At 47.7% G+C, this 24,012-nt stretch overlaps 1 protein-coding gene across 1 annotated transcript; it reads left to right on the top strand.

Moving 5' to 3' along the window:
- Nucleotides 1-5,960: 5,960 nt before the first annotated feature.
- LOC119325527 lies at nt 5,961-6,613 on the top strand. Its single transcript, XM_037599260.1, has 3 exons — nt 5,961-6,206; nt 6,333-6,434; nt 6,527-6,613. Exons 1-3 carry the CDS (start codon nt 5,961-5,963, stop codon nt 6,611-6,613), a joined length of 435 nt encoding a protein of 144 aa, XP_037455157.1.
- The last annotated feature ends 17,399 nt before the right edge of the window (nt 6,614-24,012 follow it).

Genomic DNA, 24,012 nt, shown 5'->3' with positions numbered 1-24,012 from the left:
TCGCCGTCGCCCTCCTCGCGCTCCAGCCCATCGCCTAAGCGCCTTCGTGGGCCTTCCCCGCCCAGCCTTCGCCCTCCCCGGTGCCTTCGCCTTCGGCTTCGCCCATGTCCGTCCAAGGGTCTTGGCAACCTGCGTCCTCCGGGCTTGCCGTCCCCTCCCCCCGTGCCTCCCAGGCTACGCGGCCCGCCTCCCCCTGCGCCCCCTTCACCGGCCACCCCTCGCTGCGTCCAGCCGCTGCGCCCGCGTGCTTCCTTCCTCTTTTCGCGGAGATCGACGCCGCCGAGGAGGAGCTCCAGCGCGCGTTGCTTGCCACAGTCGCGGGGTGCAGGACCGGGGTCTCATGTCAGGAGTTCTCCGACGTTTTGGCATCCCGGAGGCGCGCTTCTTGGTTCACCGCCACCTGCCGGAGGATTTCCTCATCCGCTTCCTGTGTGCGGAGGATCGGGCCCTGGTGGCCAATGACGGCGTCCGCACCGCCCGCTTCCGCCTGCTGCTTCACCCATGGAGCGCGCTTGCCGGTGCGGAGTAGGTGCGCGCCCGCTTCCGGGTCCACCTCGAGCTCACCGAGGTGCCCGATCATGTCTCGCACCGCGCCACCGCGGTCGCGCTGCTCTCGCCGTTCTGCCTGCTGGAGCACCTCGAGCCACGCACTCACCGTGGCGTCGACCTGGACATCTTCCGGCTCTCGGCATGGACGGCCAACCCTGACGCGATCCCGCTAGCCGCCGACCTCTTCCTCCCGGTGCGCGATGGCGTTGCCGTCGACGCGGACCCGGACGTGGCTGAGCGCCTTGGCATGGACCTACTGTGTTTCCCAGTAGTGATTCATGTGGCCCGCTGCAAGGACTTCCGTCGACCCACCCCGCCGCCTCCGCCACCGCGTGTCTCTCCAGGCCCCGACTCCGACGATGGCGCTGGCCCCGGCCAAGACTCTCCATCCTGTCCTGCGCCCTGGCCGCGCCAGTATGATCACCCTCCGGTGCCGCCACGCCGTGATATCACCGGCCCCTCGCGCCGGTCCGGCCGCTTCAGTCGCCGCCGTGGAGGTCGCCGCCGCAACCGCCCCCTCACCTTCTCGCGCATCTGGCATGGGGTTCTCGGGCCATACCTGCCGGTTGTGGCTGGTGTCACGCGGGGCCCGGCAAAGCTGCGCCTGGGGGAGAAGGCGGCTTTCCAGAAAGCCGCGGTGACAGCTGGCCATCCCGCCCCGTCCCCGCCCGTTGGCGCGCCTAGTTCAAACCCCAACCCTGTTGACCGGGTCGCTGCTCCCGCGCCCACCACCCCACCGTTTGCTAACGTGTCATCGCCTGACCCACCCGAACACCTGCTGGAGACCGGCGCGCAACCCCATGTTGATCCCGCCCCAGTGGTCGCCCCTGGCCTGCTACTGCTTTGCGCGGCCCCATCAGGATCCGCGACAAACCCGCTGGCGGATCCCGAGAAATTTGAAAGCGGGCCATCCTCCCCTCCCTCTGCGGGACAGCTGGTGTCGTCTAGCCAAGGCGCGGACCCACCAGGCCCCCTGCGCTGCCCCGCCATTGGGCCACTCCCCTCCCCCGCCTCGGATCCCGCTGTGGAAAGTTCGCCCGCTCTGATCCCGAGCGATCCCGCTCCCTCGGCGAATCTTGCTTCCCATGCAACCGCCCCGGACTCACCACGTGGCGCGCATGCCGACGTGGAGCCTGTGGACGCGTTTTTAGACTCCATTCGGAGGCCGATCTTGCAGATTCTCCCTGCGCCCCCTCCCGCTCCCGGAGGAAGGATTTACCGCCGAACTTCATGCCCCGTCGGAGCGGCAGGATTGCCAAGGCTGATTGCGGCCTCAATTCTGAGCTCAAGGCCAAGAAGGTGCTCCTCCGTCGCCTCGAGCTCGTCTCGGACGACGCCCCCATCTCCGCTTCTATGCTAGCGAAGTACGAGCGCCTCTTCCAGAAGCTGCTGGCGCACGACGTGCTGCAGGCATTCGCCGATCTCTTCGGCTGGCGCATCCCCGAGCTGATCGACCCGCCTGTCAACTCGCCCTCCCCCTGCCTCGCGCGGTCGAGGCCTAGTGGCTGCCTAAGCCACCGCAGGACTCCACCTCTCTCCATGGATCACAACCTTCGCATTGTATTCTAGAACGTGTGTGGCCTTAATGCCCCGGCCAAGCGCACCGCCGTACGCAGCGTGATCACCGCTGCCTCGCCTTGTATTGTTTGCATCCAAGAGACTAAGATGATTGCTCTCTCGTCCTCGCTTGTCGCTGAGACGCTCGGCTCGTCCTTCTCCAAGTTCTTCTTCCTTCCCGCGGATGGGACCCGTGGGGGTATCCTGCTTGCTTGGCGGCCGGACATGATCGCGCTCTCCGATCCATACCGTGGTGACCACCACATCACCGCGCTGGCCTCTTCCCTGGATGGCGCCCACCACTGGTGGCTCACTGGCGTTTATGGCCCGCAAGGTGATGATGACAAGATCGCTTTCCTCGGGGACCTCAGTGAGGTCCGATCACTGCGAGCTGGCCCTTGGATCCTTGGGGGTGACTTTAACATGATCTCTGGGGCTGCGGACAAGAATAACTCCCGGCTCAATCACCGGGTCATGTCACGGTTCCGCCGCTTCCTCGCCGACGAGGAACTGCGTGACATCTACCTGCACGGGCGACGATATACTTGGTCAAACGAACGCGGCACCCCCACCCTCACGCGCATTGACCGGGTGATCTCCAATTCCGCATGGGAAGCTCTCCACCCGCATTGCATGCTACGCTGCCTCTCCTCCGCATCATCTGATCATGCACCTCTCCTTCTCGACTGCACTGCGCGCTCGCCTGGCACGCGAAGATTCCACTATGAAAGATTCTAGCCGCGCACCGATGGCTACACGCAGGTCGTGCTCGAGGCCTGGGCTGCTGCGGCCGACGAGCCGGACCCCTTCCGCAGGCTGGTGGCGCGCCTCAAGAACACTGCACGACGTCTCCAAAGCTGGAGCGCGAAGAAGATTGGGGACGTGTCCCCGCAGCTCCTTGTCGCTCGTGAGCTGATCGCGCGCCTGGATGCGGCGCAAGACTTCCGGCCCCTTTATGCGGCCGAGGCCTGGCTACGCAGGCGCCTCAAAGGGGCATACCTAGGGCTGGCGTCCCTCGAGCGCTCGATCTCGCGCCAGTGCATTAGGCTTTCCTGGTTGCGAGACGGCGACCCGGGTGTGAAGTTCTTCAGAGTGCATGCAGCACACCGCAAGCAGAAGAACCGGATCATCGAGTTGCAGGTCGTAGACACTTCCATCTGCGACCCGGCCGCTCTCGCTGAGGCTGCGTTCGATCACTTCTGCGGCATCTTTGGATCGGCGAAGCCACGGCCTTTCTCCTTAGACCTCTCTGCGCTCCACGTTGGGCCATTTGACCTCTCCAGCCTCGACGCACCTTTCTCAGAGGACGAGATCTGGGCTGCGGTCAAAAGCTTGAAGCTTGGGAAGGCGCCCGGCCCCGATAGCATCACCGCTGAATTCCTCCGGAGTGCGTGGGACGTGATCAAGCAGGACATCTGCGCCGTCTTCGATAAGCTATACGCACTCAACGGACAGGGTTTCCAGAGGCTCAATGAGGCGCTCCTCACCCTCCTTTCGAAGAAGCAGGACGCGGCATCTCTCTTCGACTACCGCCCCATTAGCCTCATCCATCTCATTGCGAAGCTGTTCGCGAAGGCGCTCTCTCTTCGGCTGGCACCCCACCTGGGCAAGATGGTTTCTACCAATCAAAGCGCATTCATCGCCGGCCGAAGCATTCACGACAACTTCCTCCTTGTTCAACAGACGGCCAGACTTCTTCAAAACCTCAAAATGCCGCGAATGCTCCTCAAGCTCGACATCACGAGGGCTTTTGACTCGGTGGCATGGCCCTTTCTGCTCGACACGCTCAAGCACCTAGGCTTTGGAGACCGGTGGTGCGAATGGATCTCCATCCTGCTCTCTACCGCATCGACGCGTGTGCTTGTCAATGGTGTCCTCGGGCCACCAATTCTTCACGCGTGCGTGCTACGGCAAGGGGACCCCATTTCCCCTATGCTCTTCTTCATCATCATCGACGTACTCAACTCGCTCCTTCAGCGAGCCGTCGAGCGCGGCCTCCTACAGCGACTGACCGCGCGACACATGCCTTCGAGCGTCTTCCTCTACGCCGACGACGTTGTTATCTTCGGCCACCCCGACACCCATCACATCCACTCCATTCGCCGCATTCTGGATGTCTTCGGCAAGGCGTCCGGGCTCTGCACGAACATCGCCAAGTGCTCGGCCTCCCCCATTCGCTGCGACGAGGGGCACGTCGCCATGATCACGTCTGAGATGGCCTGCCCGATCTCTTACTTTCCGGTGAAGTACCTCGGCCTCCCGCTTTCCCTCCGTAAGCCCTCGACTGTCGACCTTTTACCCCTCGTCGACAAGCTCGAGAGGAAGCTCTCTACCTGGCTGGGATCCATGCTCTCCTTGGGGAATCGCCTCGCGCTCTATCGGCACGTCCTCTGCGCCATGCCCATCCACATCCTCATCGCCATTGCTGTCAACAAGCCCATCCTTGCTCGGGTCAACCGGATTATCCGGAGCTTCCTTTGGGTTGGCCGCAAGGACGCGCACGGAGGGTAATGCCGAGTGAACTGGGCTCGGGTGTGTCGCCCCACCTTCCTCGGTGGCTTGGGGATACGCGACCTGCAGCGCGCCAACGTCGCCTTGCGCACCCGATGGCTCTGGCTCCAGCGTACTGATGCTTCGCGCCCCTGGAGTCATCTGCACCTCCCCCATGACCCTACGGCCTCGCAGATTTTCAGGGCCTCCACCTCTTGGGAGGTGCGTGATGGTCGCACCTGCAGGTTCTAGACTGACCCCTGGATCGATGGCAAGGCCATCCTCGAGCTTGCCCCCTCGTGTTCTCCCTGGTCTCCAGACGGCATCGTCGCGATCGCACGGTGGCCGAGGGGCTTCCTGGGCGCGCCTGGGTGCGCGACATTGCCGGCGCGCTTGGCCCGGCAGCCCTGATCCAGTATGTCGAGCTCTGGCGCATGCTTCAAAGCGCTACCCTCTCGGCTGGGCCTGATGTGCTGCGATGGAAGTGGACGGAGTCCGGCGTCTATTCCGCCAAATCCTGCTACCTTGCGCTCTTTCACGGATCCACGACCGACGCATCCTAGAAGCGCACCTGGAAGACTTGGGCCCCCTTACGCATCAAGATCTTCATCTGGCTTGCCCTGCAAGACCGATGTTGGATGGCCGACCACCTTGCCCGGCGAGGACTGCCCCACAATGACAGTTGCATGCTGTGCGACCAGACCACTGAGGACATGCACCACTTGTTCACCTCCTGCCCCTTCTCTCGCCAAATTTGGCATGAGGTCCTTTCTTGGTACCGATCGACTGCCACGATCCCCAACCCCGACACAACGTTCGTGGACTGGTGGATGGATGCTTGCACTTCATCACCCTCGGCGCTGCGGAAGGGACTCTGCTCCGTCATCGCCCTCACCGCTTGGGCCATCTGGAGACACCGGAATGGATGCGTGTTCGATCAGCGGCAACCCTCGATCGCAACTCTGCTGCAATCCATTCAAGAAGACACTCGCCTGTGGGCTTGTGCCGGTGCCAACGGCTTGGCGAACCTGATTCCTGAGATTTAGGCTTAGCTTTTTTGTAATGAGGGTTGAGCAGCCCCTCTCCTAGCTGCTCCGGCCACTTGTGCCCGCGCCGACCTGTGTACGCGTGGCCATTGTCGGCATGTCTCTATGTACTTTCAACCCCCTCCTATCAATGCAATGATACGCAATCTTTGCGTATTCGCAAAAAAAAAATTGATCAATATGTGCACATGAAACAATAAATTAACCCGTGTGAACTATATTTGAGTTAAGAAAAAACGGTTCGATATTCTTTTTGCGTTGCAGATCGAGCGGCGGCGCTCCCTATTCGATCGGGAGCAGGACGACGGCGGCGAGCACATGGCGGACGAGAGGAGGAGCATGAGCGGAGGCACGGAGGCAGGTCCATATGCGTCAGACGCGCGCGTTCGCCCGCAGTCAACGCGGACGCAGCGGCCGTCCATGGTGGCTCGGGTCGATGTAGGAGGACGAGGGGAGGAGCTCTCGAGGCCCGACACCGAGAATGGAGTGGAGGCGGCTGGATCTGGCGATTCTGGAGGGGCTGGCGACGAGCGGCTCCGTGGGGTTCAAGCGGCGGCTTCCATGAAGGTATGTCAGATATATTTCCATTTTATGCATGGGTTGATCCCTCCCCTAGATACTGTCAAGGTTTGCATTTCAATGGAGTATTGCATCATTTTGCTTTCATTATTTAAACTGCCTAAATGGTACAAATTGATTGTAGGTATGAGCGATCTGGTTTCCCCTTTTGTTGTTCTATATGAGGATGATGTAGATGCCTTTTGGTGTTTTGAGATGCTACTGAGAAGGATGGTAATTTGTATCTATGTCAAACTATACTGGCATATGTTAGGTTGGTATTTTTGCATGACTTAATGCATGATATTAATTCTGTTGCATCTCAGCGTGAAAATTTCCACCTCGAGGGACCGACAGGAGTTATGAAGCGGTTGGAAGCATTGTGGAAGATCATGGAATTGATAGATACGTAACTAATAAACTGGTAAGGATCAAACAGGCAAATGTAGTCCTAATTATTTGTTGGAAAGTCACATGATATGGTTCTCTGTTTGAGGCTTCAACAGACTGCGCATGCCTCAAGATTTGAGGTGTGAGTGTGCGACTTGATTTTCTGTCTTGTTACAGTTAATCAGTAGTGGATAAATCAAATTTTGTTATGTAGATTGGTAAAACTAATTAAGTTAAAATTTTCTTATTTATGGGTTATAATTTCTTACTCCAAAAGCAGATTTGTGTATGTTTAATAGATTTTCATAGGGATATAAGACTAGAAGTGTGGATGTTTTGTCAATTTTCAGAGGGAAATAAGCAACAGAATACACATAAAAACATGGCTGCTTTGGGAAATTTTGGATTTTACCCATGCTCATGCATGATGGTAGTTGTTGTGAAGCTCATCTTATCAATCCATCATGAATCATCCCAACACAACAAATTGTCTATTTAGTTCATCACAAACACCAGTATCTCAGGGATAATGGAGGTAAATCAAAGCTCAATGTTGAACCCTTGGTACCTCCTCCATGTTATGTTAGGACAAGAAAACAACCCAAGGGGCACCAAACCATTTATGCTCAGCTAGCTTCAGATTTTTGTTTTTGCATAATTAAGATGACAAGTTTGCAGAAATATGATACTAGCTAGCTAATTTTAATCCCATTACAATGTTATAGATAGCTTCCTGAGCATACATGCGTCATTGCTCCATGTTTTTACACCAGCAAGTGGCACATTTTGAACTAACCTGGCCCTTTCGCCGGGCTGACAAAGTTGAGTTTTTTTTCCAATTTTGCTGAGGAGTCTGCATACATATGCTGCGCACGCGCTCGCCCTCTGCTCAGACACTGTCAAGGCTCTCGACCTCAGCCAACGATCTGCCGAAGATAACGTGGCAGCCACCAACTTGTGGTTGCTCAGCGTGAGCTCCTTCTTCCGGTTACACAGCGACCACGACAAGATGACGGTTCTGGTCTCGGCTTTTAGGATGGAGGCCTTCAACTGCATTTTCTCATGGACGAACTGACCAACGCAGCATTCCTTGCTTCAATTTCTTTGTCGTAGAAGCTGAAAGTATATGGTCTGAATTTATATTATAGAGTGTGTGTATGAGAACTGATTCAAAGTATGTTGGTCATTTGCGTTCTGAAGCTTTTGTTGTATGATTTCTATGGGAGAGAATGATACACGAGCCAGTAATAATACAACTAAGTTTGTGAACATATCATTACAAAATGGTTGGCTAGATAATGTACGCATTCTACTATATATGATCATTTTCTTTGTAGCTATACACTTATTTAGAATACTGTACAATTTTATCTATAGCTCGTTTTGTTAGGAATGATAGTAAAACGAGGAATGTTTTTCTACTTGTCGATCTTCTATCCCCTATCCACCCAGTTTCACTCATGTTCCCACTTTCAAAGAACAGACGTGGATATGTGGGGTCTTGAACATGTTTTGATGTTCATTGGGGGCATTTGAAATTTTTTTTCTTCCGTTGCAACGCACGGGCATGTGTGCTAGTCATAATTAAAATCCTTGAGATCCAAAATAGTGGGTTCATTGCTTGCTAAAGTTTTGACCTGTCCAATCCCACTTTTATCACTTTTTTCGTTAAGATCTTTATTCTCCAAATTATCGGGACGCCTTTTATCTAAAGTTGAATCATCACCAGTCCCTTATTTTTCAAGATCTATATTAGCAAACAAAGATTAAATAGGAGTCAAGCCAAGCATCTTAAGATCTTCATCATTGTTCCCGCAAAAACTAGAAGAACATGTTTTTTCTAACAATTCTTTTTTAGCAAGCAACCTAGCCGCTCTCTCTACTCTCATTAATAGAAATTTGCATAACTTTCAGAGAATCATTAATATCATGCTTTGGTGGCATAGATCTAATTTTTAAAGAATCAATCTCATGAGAAATTCTATCAACGTTTCTAGCCAAATCATTAATATTAAGCAATTTTTCTTCTACCATAGCATTGAAACTCTTTTGGGAGATTATAAAATATTTAATATTATTCTCAAGATCAGAGGGCATCTTATTATAATTTCCATAAAAATTGTTGTAGAATTACCATAATTATTAGAGGAATTACTAGGAAACGGCCTAGGGTTGAAATTACCTCTATACGCGTTATTACCAAATTGTTCCTACCAACAAAATTCACATCCATAGATTCATTATTATTCTCAGGCAAAGTAGACAAAGGCATATCATTAGGGTCTATAGGAGCACCTTTGCTAGCAATTAATTTCATAAGATCATCCATCTATGCACTCAAAACATTTATTTCTTCAATTGCATGCACTTTTTCTTACTAGTACATGATCTTTCGGTATGCCATTGAGAGTAATTTTCCATAATATTATCTAGGAGTTTAGTATCTTATCCTAATTCGATTTCCATGAAAGTACCTCCCGCGGCGGTATCTAAAAGATTTCTAGATGCAAAATTCAATCCGGCATAAATTTTTTGTATGATCATCCATAAACTTAAACCATGAGTAGGGAAATTTCTTATCATTAGTTTCATCCTTTCCCATGATTGTGCAACATGCTCATGATCTAGTTGCTCAAAATTCATTATATCGTTCCTAAGGGAGATGATCTTAGTGGGAGGAAAATACATGGAAATAAAGGCATATTTACACTTATTCCATCAATCAATACTATTTTTAGGCAAAGATGAAAACCAAGTTTTAGCACGATCTCGTAATGAGAACAGAAAAAAGCTTCAATTTAATGATACCATTATCCACATATTTTTATTTTGCATATCACACAATGCAACAAAAAAATTAGATGGGATGCACCATCTTCATTAGGACTACCAAAAAATTGTTCTTTCATAACAAGATTCAATAAAGCGGCATTGATTTCATAAGATTCCGCACTAGTGGTGGGAGCAATCGGAGTACTAATAAAATCACTATTATTAGTGTTGGAAAAGTCACACAACTTAGTATTCTCTTGGGTCATTGTGACAAAGCAAGCGATCTAGCACACAAGCAAACAAAAAGACGAACGAAGAAAGGGCGAATAAAAAGGCAAATATTTTTGTGTTTTTCTCAAAACATTTTAGAAGTGGGGGAGATGAAAACGGGAGGCAAATGGCAAATAATGCGAGTGCAAGAGATTAGATTTATGACAAGTACTTGGTAGGCTTGATGTAGAACCTCCCCGGCAACGGTGCCAGAAATCCTTCTTGCTACTTCTTGAGCTTGCGTTGATTTTTCCCTTTAAGAGGATAGGGTGATGCAACAAAGTAGTAGATAAGTATTTCCCTCGGTTAAGAACCAAGGTATCAATCCAGTAGGAGGCACAAGCAAGTCTCCAATATATGCACCTGCACAAACTAACAAACACTTGCACACAACACGAAAAAGGGGTTGTCAATCCCTTCACGGTTACTTGCAAGAGTGAGATCTAATAGAGATAGATTTAAACTAAAAGTAAAAGGAAAAATAAAGTGAACACAAAATAATTGCAGCAAGGTATTTTTGGGTTTTTGGTTTTATAGATCTGAAAATATATGATGGAAAGTAGACCCAGGGGCCATCGGTTTCACTAAAGGCTTCTCTCTCGAAGAAAGCATACGGTGGGTGAACAAATTACTGTTGAGCAATTGCTAGAAAAGTGCATAGTTATGACGACATCCAAGGCAATAATCATGAATATAGGCATCATGTCCGTGACAAGTAGACTGATTCCTGCCTGCATCTACTACTACTACTCCACACATCGACCGCTATCCAGCATACATCTAGAGTATTAAGTTCATAAGAACATAGTAATGCCTTAAGCAAGATGACATGATGTAGAGGGATAAACTCAAGCAATATGATATAAAATCCGTCTTTTCATCCTTAATGGCAATAATACAATATGTGCCTCGCTACCCCTTCTATCACTGGGTGAGGACACCGCAAGATTGAACCCATCACTAAGCACCTGTCTCATTGCAAGAAAACCCAATCTATTTGGCCAAACCAAATCGATAGATCGGAAAGAAATACAAAGCTATCTTAATCATGCATAAAAGAGTTCAGAGAAGACTCAAATAATATTCATAGATAATTTGATAATAAATCCCCAATTCATTGGATATCAACAAACACACCGCAAAAGAAGATTACATTGAATAGATCTCCAAGAACATCAAGGAGAACATTGTATTGAAGATCAAAGAGAGAGAAGAAGCCATCTAGCTACTAGCTATGGACCCATAGGTCTATAGTAAACTACTCACACATCATCGGAAGGTTAGCAAGGTTGATGTAGAAGCCCTCCGTGATCGAATCCCCCTCTGACGGAGTACCGGAAAAGGCCCCAAGATTGGATCTCACGGGAACAAAGACGTACGACGGTGGAAAAGTATTTCTGGTGACTCCACTAGGGTTTCTGGAATATTTGGGAATTTATAAGCAAAAGAGGCGATGCAGGGGACCCCCGAGGGGGCCACAAGCCCAAGGGGCGCGCCCCTACGGCTTGTTGTTTCCTCGTGGGTCCCTTGGCCCCCACTCCAAGTCTCGTAGGTGTCTGCTGGTCCAAGAAAAATCATTGTAAAGTTTTATTCCGTTTGATATTCTTTTTTTGCGAAAGCCAAAAACAAGGGAAAAACATAAACTGGCACTAGGCACTAGGTTAATAGGTTAGTCCCAAAATGATATAAAATAGCATATTAATGCATATAAAACACCCAAGGTTGATAATATAACTAGATCATTGATAACACGCGTTGCTGCACCCGTACATTTTTACAATAAAATGGTTGGTATTTAGAAAAATTGCCCGGCCTGAGGGCAAAACATGAAGATTAAATTGGTTCCTTTCATGAACAATGAAACATCAAGGTGATATAGCTAGCATGACGTAATAATTGGTACGCTTCAGGAGCAATGCAAGTGATCGCTGGCTAGAATTGTTGATGGCATCAAAGGCGTCGTTCGACTAAAATTTCATCTAGCACATGAATTTATGCATAAAATTGAACAATATCGAAAGCCTGAAATCTAAGCTATAAGATAATTATCCTATAAGAAAATTATTCTATAAGAATATATATTTTATATAAGCATGAAATTGGACAATGTTGACAGCCCGAGATCCAACTTTTGTACAGAAAAACTAACTCACGTAAAAACCTTGAACCTTTTATGGATATATAATACTAATCTATAAAATTCAAGTGTTTTGCACTTAAACTACTTTGTTTGTATATATTTGAAGATGATAACATGATTTGTTGGCATCCAAGTGAGGGGGAACAATCTTTGATGCAGAGATAGCTTGTAGCAATAAAGTTACCAGTAGGGGAACACCACAAGCTGATATTCGAGGAGATTGTACTACTACAGGCACAAAATGCATAACTTGATAGTAGCATCCCAAAACTTAACATGAAAATCCCAATATACAATAGCATTGATCAAATCCTAGCAAATGCCATTTTTATCATATGATGAAGTAGCAGTTATAATAACCTGAAACTTTTTTAGACCAACAATTAAACATGTTCGCATATGTTACCCATATAAGTAGAGAGGAAGACACTAGATTATAGGAGTGCAACGTCGCATTTTTTGGAAGTCACCCGACTGCAGACTTCAGTAATAATATAGCAGTAGTTATCTTAAGGGTTGCTACACATGATTGGCCAGCTCCCAAATTAACCGGTCATCTTGGTGGTTTGAGTATATCAATTGGATCCTGTCACGTTCATTGAGCTACTGCAGATGGACATTGCTGCATGCCATTTGTTCCTTGCGCATCCGACGACAGCAGGTGGAACCCGTGAAAACATAGGGTAGGAGTTGGCTCAAAAGCATGATACATCAGTAGAACAATTGTTTTCAATCCAATCTTTCGATGTCATGGAGATTATCACATACATGATTGGAATCAAGAATGGAGTGGTGACTTAGAGTAGCCAGTTCCACCTAGAGCAATTGCTCCAGAATACCAAACATATGAAATGACGTTGCAAGATAATTAACATGAGGCATAACAGTGCATAGATAATAACTTGTCCATTAGCCATTGGAGTTCCATGAAATATGTTGTAAGGAAGAATACTACCCGGTAGAAGCAGCAAACAAAGCAGTACCGGGCTCAAATTCATCCTACAATGGCCCATGCATTCATTTCGAATTATGTTTGCATAAAACACACACGTTCATACTAATTATGAAACACACTCTGTGTATATATCATAATTGTTGTAGAAGCAGAATCAAAATTATAAGTTTGAGTACATCTGCTTTATCTGCAATAGAGAAGCACAAAAGAATATTAGACCACAACAAACAATTTAACCATTACCACCTTGGGTTGCAAAGATGGTGGAATTCATGAATAATATAGTCAGGCAAGAAATGATTGAAGGTCAAAGCAGTGCCTCATGTTGCAACTTACTTACGTAGAAGAATGAGCCAATCCAGTGAACCCCGTGGAACACAATGAAACCTGCATTCATTTGAGAGCACAAAGAATAACATCAATTGGAAAATCCATGCCGAATTTGAGAGAGAGTTGAGGTACGAACGAGGGCACACTTGTGGAAGGCCAGGAGTGGGGAGACTAATTATCGATCTGAGTGTCAGCCATGCCGGTCCACCAAAGGATTTGTGTAAGGAGAAGCTGGACAATGTAGATTATATAGATATGATAAATCCATATTGTAACTGACCTCCAATTATGGGCCGCTAGTGAGTGCACCCCATTTATTTGCCACTAATGGCCCATTACAACCACTGAAAAAATAGCACGCTATAACGTTGCTAATAGCATGCAATAGCGTATTGAGAATTGTCTCGCTAAATAAATTAGTGTACAACGTCTCACTAATAGCATGCTATAACACGATATAGCACGCTAATAGCGTATTCTGAGGCTACCGCTATTTTGCTGTAAGCGCTATTTTTTCCTTGGTTACAACTACTCCAGTAATGGAGTATGAATTGATTCCTGAGTCACCAACAATTGGAGGTGATTCGATAGGGGATGATCGGCTGCCTGCTACCTCTTGAGCATGCGTTGGTTTTCCCTTGAAGAGGGAAAGGGTGATGCAGCAAAGTAGCGTAAGTATTTCCCTTAGTTTTTGAGAACCAAGGTATCAATCCAGTAGGAGATAACACGCAAGTCACCTAGTACCTTCACAAACAATCAAGAACCTTGCAACCAATGCGATAAAGGGGTTGTCAATCCCTTCACAGTCACTCGCAAAAGTGAGATCTAATAGAGATAGTAAAGTAAATATTTTTGGTATTTTTGTTGTATAGATTGGAAAGTAAAGATTGCAACATAAAACAAATAGGAAACTAGAATTGTAGATCGGAAACTTATATTATGTAAAATAGAAGATAATATGATGGAAAATAGACCAGGGGGCATAGGTTTCACTAGTGGCTTCTCTCAAGATAGCATGTATTACGGTGGGTGAACAAATTACTGCCGAGCAATTGATAGAAAAGCGCATAGTTATGAGAATATCTAGGAAATGATCATGAATATAGGCAGCACGTCCGTGTCAAGTAGACCGAAACGATTCTGCATCTACTACTATTACTCCACACATCGACCGCTATCCATCATGCATCTAGAGTATTAAGTTCATAAGAACAAAGTAACGCATTAAGCAAGATGACATGATGTAGAGGGATAAACTCAAGCAATATGATATAAACCCCATCTTTTTATCCTCGATGGAAACAATACAATATATGCCTTGCTGCCCCTACTGTCACTAGGAAAGGACACCGCAAGATTGAACCCAAAGCTAAGCACTTCTCCCATTGCAAGAAAGATCAATCTAGTAGGCCAAACTAAACTGATAATTCGAAGAGACTTGCAAAGATATCAAAGCATGCATATAAGAATTCAGAGAAGAACCAAATAATATTCATAGATAAACTTGATCATAAATCCACAATTCATCGGATCTCGGCAAACACGCCGCAAAAGAGTATTACATCGAATAGATCTCCAAGAACATCGTGGAGAACTTTGTATTGAGAATCAAAGAGAGAGAAGAAGCCATCTAGCTAATAACCATTGACCTGAAGGTCTATGGTAAACTACTCATGCTTCATCGGAGAGGCTATGGTGTTGATGTAGAAGCCCCCCGTGATCGATTCCCCCTTCGGCAGAGCACCGGAAGAGGCCCCAAGATGGGATCTCACTGGTACAGAAGGTTACGGCGGTGGAAAAGTGGTTTTGTGGCTCCCCTTGATGTTTTTAGGGTATAAGAGTATATATAGGCGAAAGAAGTATGTCGGTGGAGCTTCGTGGGGCCCACGAGGCTGGGGGCGTGCCTACCCCCTGGGCGCGCCCTCCTGCCTCGTGGCCGCCTCGCGGAGTTCCAGACTTCAACTCCAAGTCTTCTGGATTGCATTTGTTCCATGAAAGATCATCGCGAAGGTTTCATTCCGTTTGGATTCCGTTTGATATTCCTTTTCCGCAAAACACTGAAATAGGCAAAAAACAGAAACTGGCACTAGGCCTTCGTTTAATAGGTTAGTCCAAAAAATGATATAAAAGAGCATATTAAAGCCCATTAAACATCCAAAACAGATAATATAATAGCATGGAACAATAAAAAATTATAGATACGTTGGAGACGTATCAAGCATCCGCAAGCTTAATTCCTGCTCGTCCGCGAGTAGGTAAATGATAAAAATAGAATTTTTGATGTGGAATGCTACCTAACATATTTATCAATGTAATTTTCTTTATTGTGGCATGAATGTTCAGATCCGAAAGATTCAAGACAAAATTTTAATATTGACATAAAAATAATAATAATTCAAGCATACTAACAAAGTAATCATGTCTTCTCAAAATAACATGGCCAAAGAAAGTTCATCCCTACAAAATCATATAGTTTGGCTATGCTCCGTCTTTGTCACACAAAATATTCAAATCATGCACAACCCCGGTTTTAGCCAAGCAATTGTTTCATACTTTAGTATTTTCAAAAAAATTCAACTTTCACGCAATACATGAGTGTGAGCCATGGACATAGCACTATAGGTGGAATAGAATGGTGGTTGTGGAGAAGACAAAAAGGAGGAAGACGGTCTCACATCAACTAGGCATATTAATGGGCTATGGAGATGTCCATCAACAGATATCAATGTGAGTGAGTAGGGATTGCCATGCAATGGATGCACTAGAGCTATAAATGTATGAAAACTCAACAAAAGAAACTAAGTAGGTGTGCATCCAACTTGCTTGCTCACGAAGACCTAGGGCATTTGAGGAAGCCCATCATTGGAATATACAAGCCAAGTTCTATAACGAAAATTCCCACTAGTATATGAAAGTGACAAAAGAAGAGACTCTCTATAATGAAGATCATGGTGCTACTTTGAAGCACAAGTGTGGAAAAAAGGATAGTAACATTGTCCCTTCTCTCTTTTTCTCTCTTTTTTTAGAGACTCCCTTCTTTTTTTTGGAGACTCTTTCTCTTTTTTTTTGGAGACTCTTTTGGCCTCTTTTTTTATTTCCTCACACGGGACAATGCTCTAATAATGAAGATCATCACACTTCTATTTATTTTCAACTCAATACCTAGAAAAAAATTTGACTCTATATGAATGCCTCCGGCGGTGTATCGGGATGTGCAATGAATCAAGAGTGACATGTACGAAAAATTATGAAGGGTGGCTTTGCCACAAATATGATGTCAACTACATGATCATGCAAAGCAATATGACAATGATGGAACATGTCGTAATAAACGGAACGGTGGAAAGTTGCATGGCAATATATCTCGGAATGGCTATGGAAATGCCATAATAGGTAGGTATCACTACAAAAAAAGACACATCCATGACATTTTGGGCCGAACAAATATTTTTCCTGTCATGCTTATGACACTTCTATGATGATAATTGTGACAAAACCCGGTATCATCATAGATGTGGTGGGCTCCTACTTGTATGACAAAAAATCATGACAGAAAATGGCCTTTTCGTCCTGGGCGGTCCGGAGACGCAGCTGCATGACATTCTTTGGGCCGTCCATGACGGAGAAAACCGTGGTAGAAGTGAGGGCGAGGAAAATATCAGGGAATTTCCCGGTTACGGTGGGTGGTCGGGGGTCGAGCGATGCGCGTTTCTCTCGTACGTACGCTCATGTGTGCGAGGCGTTGCGCTCTAACTGAACCCGAGTGAGGCGTTGGGCTCTAACTGAACCCGAGCGATTGCACTGTAGGCTACGCGTTACTGAACCCGAGCGATTGATCGATGGCTGTTAACTGAACCCGATCAAGCGGTTCCTTCGCTACTGCTGCTAACTGAAGCTAATCGATGCTGCCTATGGATGAACAGTGAGCATTGTTGGGGTGTTTGGATGAACAGGAACCCATGGTAGTAGAGGCCGTTGCCGCTGGATGAACAGTACCCCGATCGATCGAGCCGGTGGATGAACAGGACCCCGTGGAGGGCTGGATGAACAGGACCCCGTGGAGGGCTGGTTGAACAGTAGCCGGTGGAGGGTTGGTTGAACAGTAGCCGGTGGAGGGCTGGATGAATAGTAGGCCGTGGAGGGGTGGTTGAATAGGACCCCCGTGGAGAGGGCTGGTTGAACAGTAGCCGATGGAGGAGCGCGCGGTGGAGGCTGGATGAACAGGAGCCCGTGGATGAACAGTCATAGGTGGAGGCTGGAGGAGGTCAACGGTGGATGAACAGTAGCCCGTGGAGGCTGGAGGAGGTCGACGGTGGAGATGAGCAGTATCCCGTGGAGTCCCGTTTTGTGGTACGCCACACCCCTCCCGATGAATAGGACCCCCGTTTCGACCATAGCGCTCCAACACAAGTCTGTTTCTTCCGTTTTGCGGTACGCCACACCCCTCCTGATCAACAGGACCCCATTTCGACCGTAGGAGGTTCGTTTCCTCCATTTTGCGGTACGCCAAACCCCTCCCGATGAACAGGATCCCGTTTCCACCGTGGCTGGTCGAACACGAGGCCATTTCCTCCATTCTGCGGTACACCAGGCCTCGTTTCCATCGCCTATTCCGTCCAAGCCGGTTGGCTCCCAATGAACAGCACGCATTCCGTTGCCTCCCTTTGAACACGATGCATTCCGTTGCCTCCCCATGAACACGATGATGACGCAGTTTCTCCGTTCCGACCCAGTCACAGCCATGTACACGAGCCCTGGCCGTACGTATGCGCAAGTAGGCGTTCGAGACCCCGCCCATATGTACGTACGTGGCCGTATTTACTTTCTTGCACCCTGGCCGCTGTACGTACGTGTACATGCTACGTGCGCGCCTCTACTACCACACGTGCGCGCCTCTACTACCACACGTGCCCTTCCTTACACGGCCACGGTTCATCGCTGCAGCCTGCAGATAGACCAATCGACCAGTATGTACATACACGTTCACGACCAGAATGAGAACGCTATGTATGCTTCGACCGGGTAGTACCGATTACTCAAACTCGGTGAGACCGATTTTGGTAATGGACATACACAGAGAGATTACAATCCCATCTCGGTGAGACCGAGATCCCTATCGGTGAAACCGATTTGCCTAGGGTTTGTGGCAGTGGCTATGACATCTGAAACTCGGTGGCGCCGGACAGAAAGAATCGGTGGGGACGAGTTTGACTTTTGGTTTAGGTCATATGTGGATGTGGGAAGGTAGTTGAGGGTTTTGGAGCATATCACTAAGCACTTTGAGCAAGCAAGCCATTAAGCAACACCTCATCCCCTCTTGATAGTATTGGCTTTTCCAATAGACTCAATGTGATCTTGGATCACTAAAATAGAAAATGTAGAGTCTTGATCTTGAAGCTTGAGTCAATCCTTTGTCCTTAGCATCTTGAAGGGGTTCCACATCCTCTTGTCCATGCCACTCCATTGTTGAACTTCTCTGAAACATACTAGGTAAAAGTGTTAGCCCAACAAGAGATATGTTGACATTAATTACCAAAACCACCCAGGGAGCACTTGTGCTTTCAGGCATGAATATAACATTGATTTAAGACTCCCCCAAGCTTGAGCGTGCTTTCTCCTTCATGAGGCCAAAAATTATATATATAATTGCGATCACGATGAACAAGATGCATAGGATAAAACTTCTGGTGAAATTCCAATTTCAATCGTTTATAGTCCCAAGATCCCGTATCATCACATAGCCTGTACCATGTCAATGCGTCTCCCTCCAAAGATAAAGGGAAAACCTTCCTCTTAATAACATCATCGGGTATACCTGCAAGCTTAAATAATCCACAAACTTCAGCCACATAGATTAGGTGTAAATCGGGATGCATTGTTCCATCTCCTTCAAAAGGATTAGCTAGCAGTTTCTCTAACATACCCGAAGGAATTTCAAAGCAAACATTTTCAGAAGGTTCAGTAGGTTGAGGAGCAACTCTTTGCTCTTCTGGACGGGGTGAAGATACCCCGAACAAGCCCCTCAAAGGATTACTTTCCATAGTAACAAGTGACAGTAAATTTCAGCACACTATATAAATTTTTCCTTACCAAGTTCCACTCACCAAAGGCGCTTCACTCCTCGGCAACGGCGCCAGAAAAGAGTCTTGATGACCCACAAGTATAGGGGATCTACCGTAGTCCTTTCGATAAGTAAGTGTGTCGAACCCAACGAGGAGCAGAAGGAAATGACAAGCGGTTTTCAGTAAGGTATTCTCTGCAAGCACTGAAATTATCGGTAACAGATAGTTTTGTGATAAGGTAAATGGTAACGAGCAACCAGTAATAAAAGTAAATAAGGTGCAGAAAGGTGGCCCAATCCTTTTTGTAGCAAAGGACAAGCCTGGACAATTTCTTATATAAAGGAAAACGCTCCCGAGGACACATGGGAATTATCATCAAGCTAGTTTTCATCACGTTCATATGATTCGCGTTTGGTACTTTGATAATTTGATATGTGGGTGGACCGGTGCTTGGGTGCTGCCCTTACTTGTGTTGGAAATATGCCCTAGAGGCAATAATAAAAAGGTTATTATTATATTTCCTTGTTCATGATAATTGTCTATTTTTCATGCTATAATTGTGTTATCCGGAAACCGTAATACATGTGTGAATACATAGACCACAACATGTCCCTAGTGAGCCTCTAGTTGACTAGATCGTTGATCAATAGATGGTTACGGTTTCCTAAACATGGACATAGGATGTCATTGATAACGGGATCACATCATTAGGATAATGATGTGATGGACAAGACCCAATCCTAAGCATAGCACAAGATCGTGTAATTCGTCTGCTAAAGCTTTTCTAATATCAAGTATCCTTTGCTTAGACCATGAGATTGTGCAACTCCCGGATACCGTAAGGGTACTTTGGGTGTGCCAAAACGTCACAACGTAACTGGGTGGCTATAAAGGTACACTACGGGTATACCCGAAAGTATCTGTTGGGTTGGCACGAATCAAGACTGGGATATGTCACTCCGTATGACAGAGAGGTATCTCTGGGCCCACTCATAGGACATCATCATAATGAGCTCAATGTGATCATGGAGTTGTTCACGGGATGATGTGTTATGTGAACGAGTAAAGAGACTTGCCGTAACGTGATTGAACAAGGTATCGGTATACCGACGATCGAATCTCGGGCAAGTATCGTACCGATAGACAAAGGGAATTGTATACGGGATTGATTGAATCCTCAACATCGTGGTTCATCCGATGAGATTATCATGGAGCATGTGGGAGCCAACATGGGTATCCAGATCCCACTGTTGGTTATTGACCGGAGAGTTGTCTCGGTCATGTCTACGTGTCTCCCGAACTCGTAGGGTCTACACACTTAAGGTTCGGTGACGCTAGAGTTATAGAGATATTAGTATGCAATTAACCGAAAGTTGTTCGGAGTTCCCGATGAGATACCGGACGTCACGATGAGTTCCGGAATGGTCCGGAGGTAAAGATTTATATATAGGAAGTCCAGTTTCGGCCACCGGGAGAGTTTCGGGGGTCACCTGTGTTGTATCGGGACCACTGGAAGGGTCCCGGGGGTTCACCGGGTGGGGCCACCTATCTCGGAGGGCCCCATGGGATGGCGTGGGAACCAGCCCCAGGTGGGCTGGTGCACCCCAACCAAGGGCCCAAGGCGCCTAGGGTTGGAAACCCGAGGGGGCATGCGCCCCCTGGTTGGAAACCCTAAGGGGGTCGTTGCCCCCGAGGGGCCGCTACCCCGGGGGCCGCCACCTCCCCCCTCTAGATGGGATCTGCAAGGGGGCATGCGCCCCCTAGCCCCTATATATAGTGGAGGGGAGGGAGGGCAGCCGCACCCTAAGCCCTGGCGCCTCCCTCTCCCTCCCGTGACACCTCTTCCTCCTCCAGTAGCGCTTGGCGAAGCCCTGCTGAAATCCCGCTGCTTCCACCACCACACCGCCGTGCTGCTGGATCTCCATCAACTTCTCCTTCCCCCTTGCTGGATCAAGAAGGAGGAGACGTCTCCGCTCTGTACGTGTGTAGAACGCGGAGGTGCCGTCCGTTCGGCGCTAGGATCATCGGTGATTTGGATCACGACGAGTACGACTCCATCAACCCCGTTCTCTTGAACGCTTCTGCTCGCGATCTACAAGGGTATGTAGATGCACTCCTGTCTCTATCGTTGCTAGATGACTCCATAGATTGATCTTGGTGATGTGTAGAAAACTTTAAATTTCCGCTACGATCCCCAACAGTGGCGTCATGAGCTAGGTCTATGCGTAGTTTCTACGCACGAGTAGAACACAAGTTGTTGTGGGCGTCGATTTTGTCAATTTACTTGTCGTTACTAGTCTTATCTTGATTCGGCGGCATCGTGGGATGAAGCGGCCCGGACCGACCTTACACGTATGCTTACGTGAGACAGGTTCCACCGAGTGACATGCACTAGTTGCATAAGGTGGCTAGCGGGTGTCTGTCTCTCCCACTTTAGTCGGATCGGATTCAATGAAAAGGGTCCTTATAAAGGGTAAATGGAAATCGGCTTATCACGTTGTGGTTTTGGCGTAGGTAAGAAACGTTCTTGCTAAGAAACCTATAGCAGCCACGTAAAAAAATTTGCAACAACAATTAGAGTACGTCTAACTTGTTTTTGCAGCATATGCCGTGTGATGTGATATGGACAAAAGGATGTGATGAATGATATATGTGATGTATGAGATTGATCATGGTCTTGTAATAGGAATCACGACTTGCATGTCGATGAGTATGACAACCGGCAGGAGCCATAGGAGTTGTTTTAATTTATTTATGACCTGCGTGTCAACATAAACGTCATGTAATTACTTTACTTTATTGCTAAACCGTTAGCCATAGTAGTAGAAGTAATAGTTGACGAGACAACTTCATGAAGACACGATGACAAGGATCATGATGATGGAGATCATGGTGTCAAGCCGGTGACGATGATGATCATGGCGCCCCGAAGATGGAGATCAAAAGGAGCAAAATGATATTGGCCATATCATGTCACTATTTGATTGCATGTGATGTTTATCATGTTTTTACATCTTATTTGTTTAGAACGACGGTAGCATAAATGTTGGGGAACGTAGTAATTTCAAAAAAATTCCTACGCACACGCAAGATCATGGTGATGCATAGCAACGAGAGGGGAGAGTGTTGTCCACGTACCCTCGTAGACCGAAAGGGGAAGCGTTATGACAACGTGGTTGATGTAGTCGTACGTCTTCACGGCCCGACCAATCAAGCACCAAAACTATGGCACCTCCGAGTTCTAGCACACGTTCAACTTGATGAAGATCCCCGGACTCCGATCCAGCAGAATGTCGGGGCAGAGTTCTGTCAATACGACGGCGTGATGACGATCTTGATGTTCTACCGTCGCAGGGCTTCGCCTAAGCACCGCTACAATATTATCGAGGATTATGGTGGAGGGGGGCACCGCACACGGCTAAGAGATCAATGATTAATTGTTGTGTCTATGGGGTGCCCCCCTGCCCCCGTATATAAAGGAGCAAGGGGGAGGAGGTGCGGCCAGGCAAGGGGCGCACCAGGAGGAGTCCGACTCCTACCGGGAGTAGGACTCCCCCCTTTTCCATGTTGGACTAGGACTTGGGGGGAAGGGGAGAGAGAGGGGAAAGGAAAGGGGGGGGGGCGCCGCCCCCCCCCTCCTTGTCCAATTCGGACTTGGGGGGGAGGGGCGTGCGGCTGCCCCTTGGTCTCCTCTCCTCTTCCTCCACTAGGCCCATTAAGGCCCATTAGGTTACCGGGGGGTTCTGGTAACCTCCCGGTACTCCTGTAAAATGCCGATTTCACCCGGAACACTTCCGATGTCCAAACATAGGCTTCCAATATATCAATCTTCATGTCTCGACCATTTCGAGACTCCTCGTCATGTCCGTGATCACATACGGGACTCCGAAAAACCTTCGGTACATCAAAACATATAAACTCATAATGAAACTGTCATCGTAACGTTAAGCATGCGGACCCTACGGGTTCGAGAACAATGTAGACATGACCGAGACACGTCTTCGGTCGATAACCAATAGCGGAACCTGGATGCTCATATTGGCTCCCACATATTCTACGAAGATCTTTATTGGTCAGACCGCATAACAACATACGTTGTTCCCTTTGTCATCGGTATGTTACTTGCCCGAGATTCGATCGTCGGAATGTTAATACCTAGTTCAATCTCGTTACCGGCAAGTCTCTTTACTCGTTCCGTAATACATCATCCCGCAACCAACTCATTAGTTGCAATGCTTGCAAGGCTTAAGTGATGTGCATTATCGAGTGGGCCCAGATATACCTCTCCGACAATTGGAGTGACAAATCCTAGTCTCGAAATACGCAAAGTCAACATGTACCTTTGGAGACACCTGTAGAGCACCTTTATAATCACCCAGTTACGTTGTGTCGTTTGGTAGCACACAAAGTGTTCCTCCGGTAAACGGGAGTTGCATAATCTCATAGTCATAGGAACATGTATAAGTCATGAAGAAAGCAATAGCAACATACTAAACGATCGTGTGCTAAGCTAACGGAATGGGTCATGTCAATCACATCATTCTCCCAATGATGTGATCCCGTTAATCAAATGACAACACATGTCTATGGCTAGGAAACATAACCATCTTTGATTAACAAGCTAGTCAAGTAGAGGCATACTAGTGACACTCTGTTTGTCTATGTATTCACACATGTATTATGTTTCCGGTTAATACAATTCTAGCATGAATAATAAACATTTATCATGATATAAGGAAATAAATAATAACTTTATTATTGCCTCTAGGGCATATTTCCTTCAGTCTCCCACTTGCACTAGAGTCAATAATCTAGATTACACAGTAATGATTCTAACACCCATGGAGCTTTGGTGTTGATCATGTTTTGCTCGTGGAAGAGGCTTAGTCAACG

This window comes from Triticum dicoccoides, chromosome 6B, assembly GCF_002162155.2.
Source record: "Triticum dicoccoides isolate Atlit2015 ecotype Zavitan chromosome 6B, WEW_v2.0, whole genome shotgun sequence".
Lineage (NCBI taxonomy): Eukaryota > Viridiplantae > Streptophyta > Magnoliopsida > Poales > Poaceae > Triticum > Triticum dicoccoides.
Note: the sequence above shows the minus strand (reverse complement) of the source record. Positions and strands in the feature narration are given on the sequence as shown.

Excerpts from the sequence above, each read along its gene's own strand:
- LOC119325527 (XM_037599260.1), top strand. The coding sequence starts at position 5,961 with ATGGCGGACGAGAGGAGGAGCATGAGCGGAGGCACGGAGGCAGGTCCA. Across the intron at positions 6,207-6,332 it reads TTCAAGCGGCGGCTTCCATG|AAATTGATTGTAGGTATGAG; the intron begins AAGGTATGTCAG and ends CCTAAATGGTAC. Across the intron at positions 6,435-6,526 it reads AGATGCTACTGAGAAGGATG|CGTGAAAATTTCCACCTCGA; the intron begins GTAATTTGTATC and ends GTTGCATCTCAG.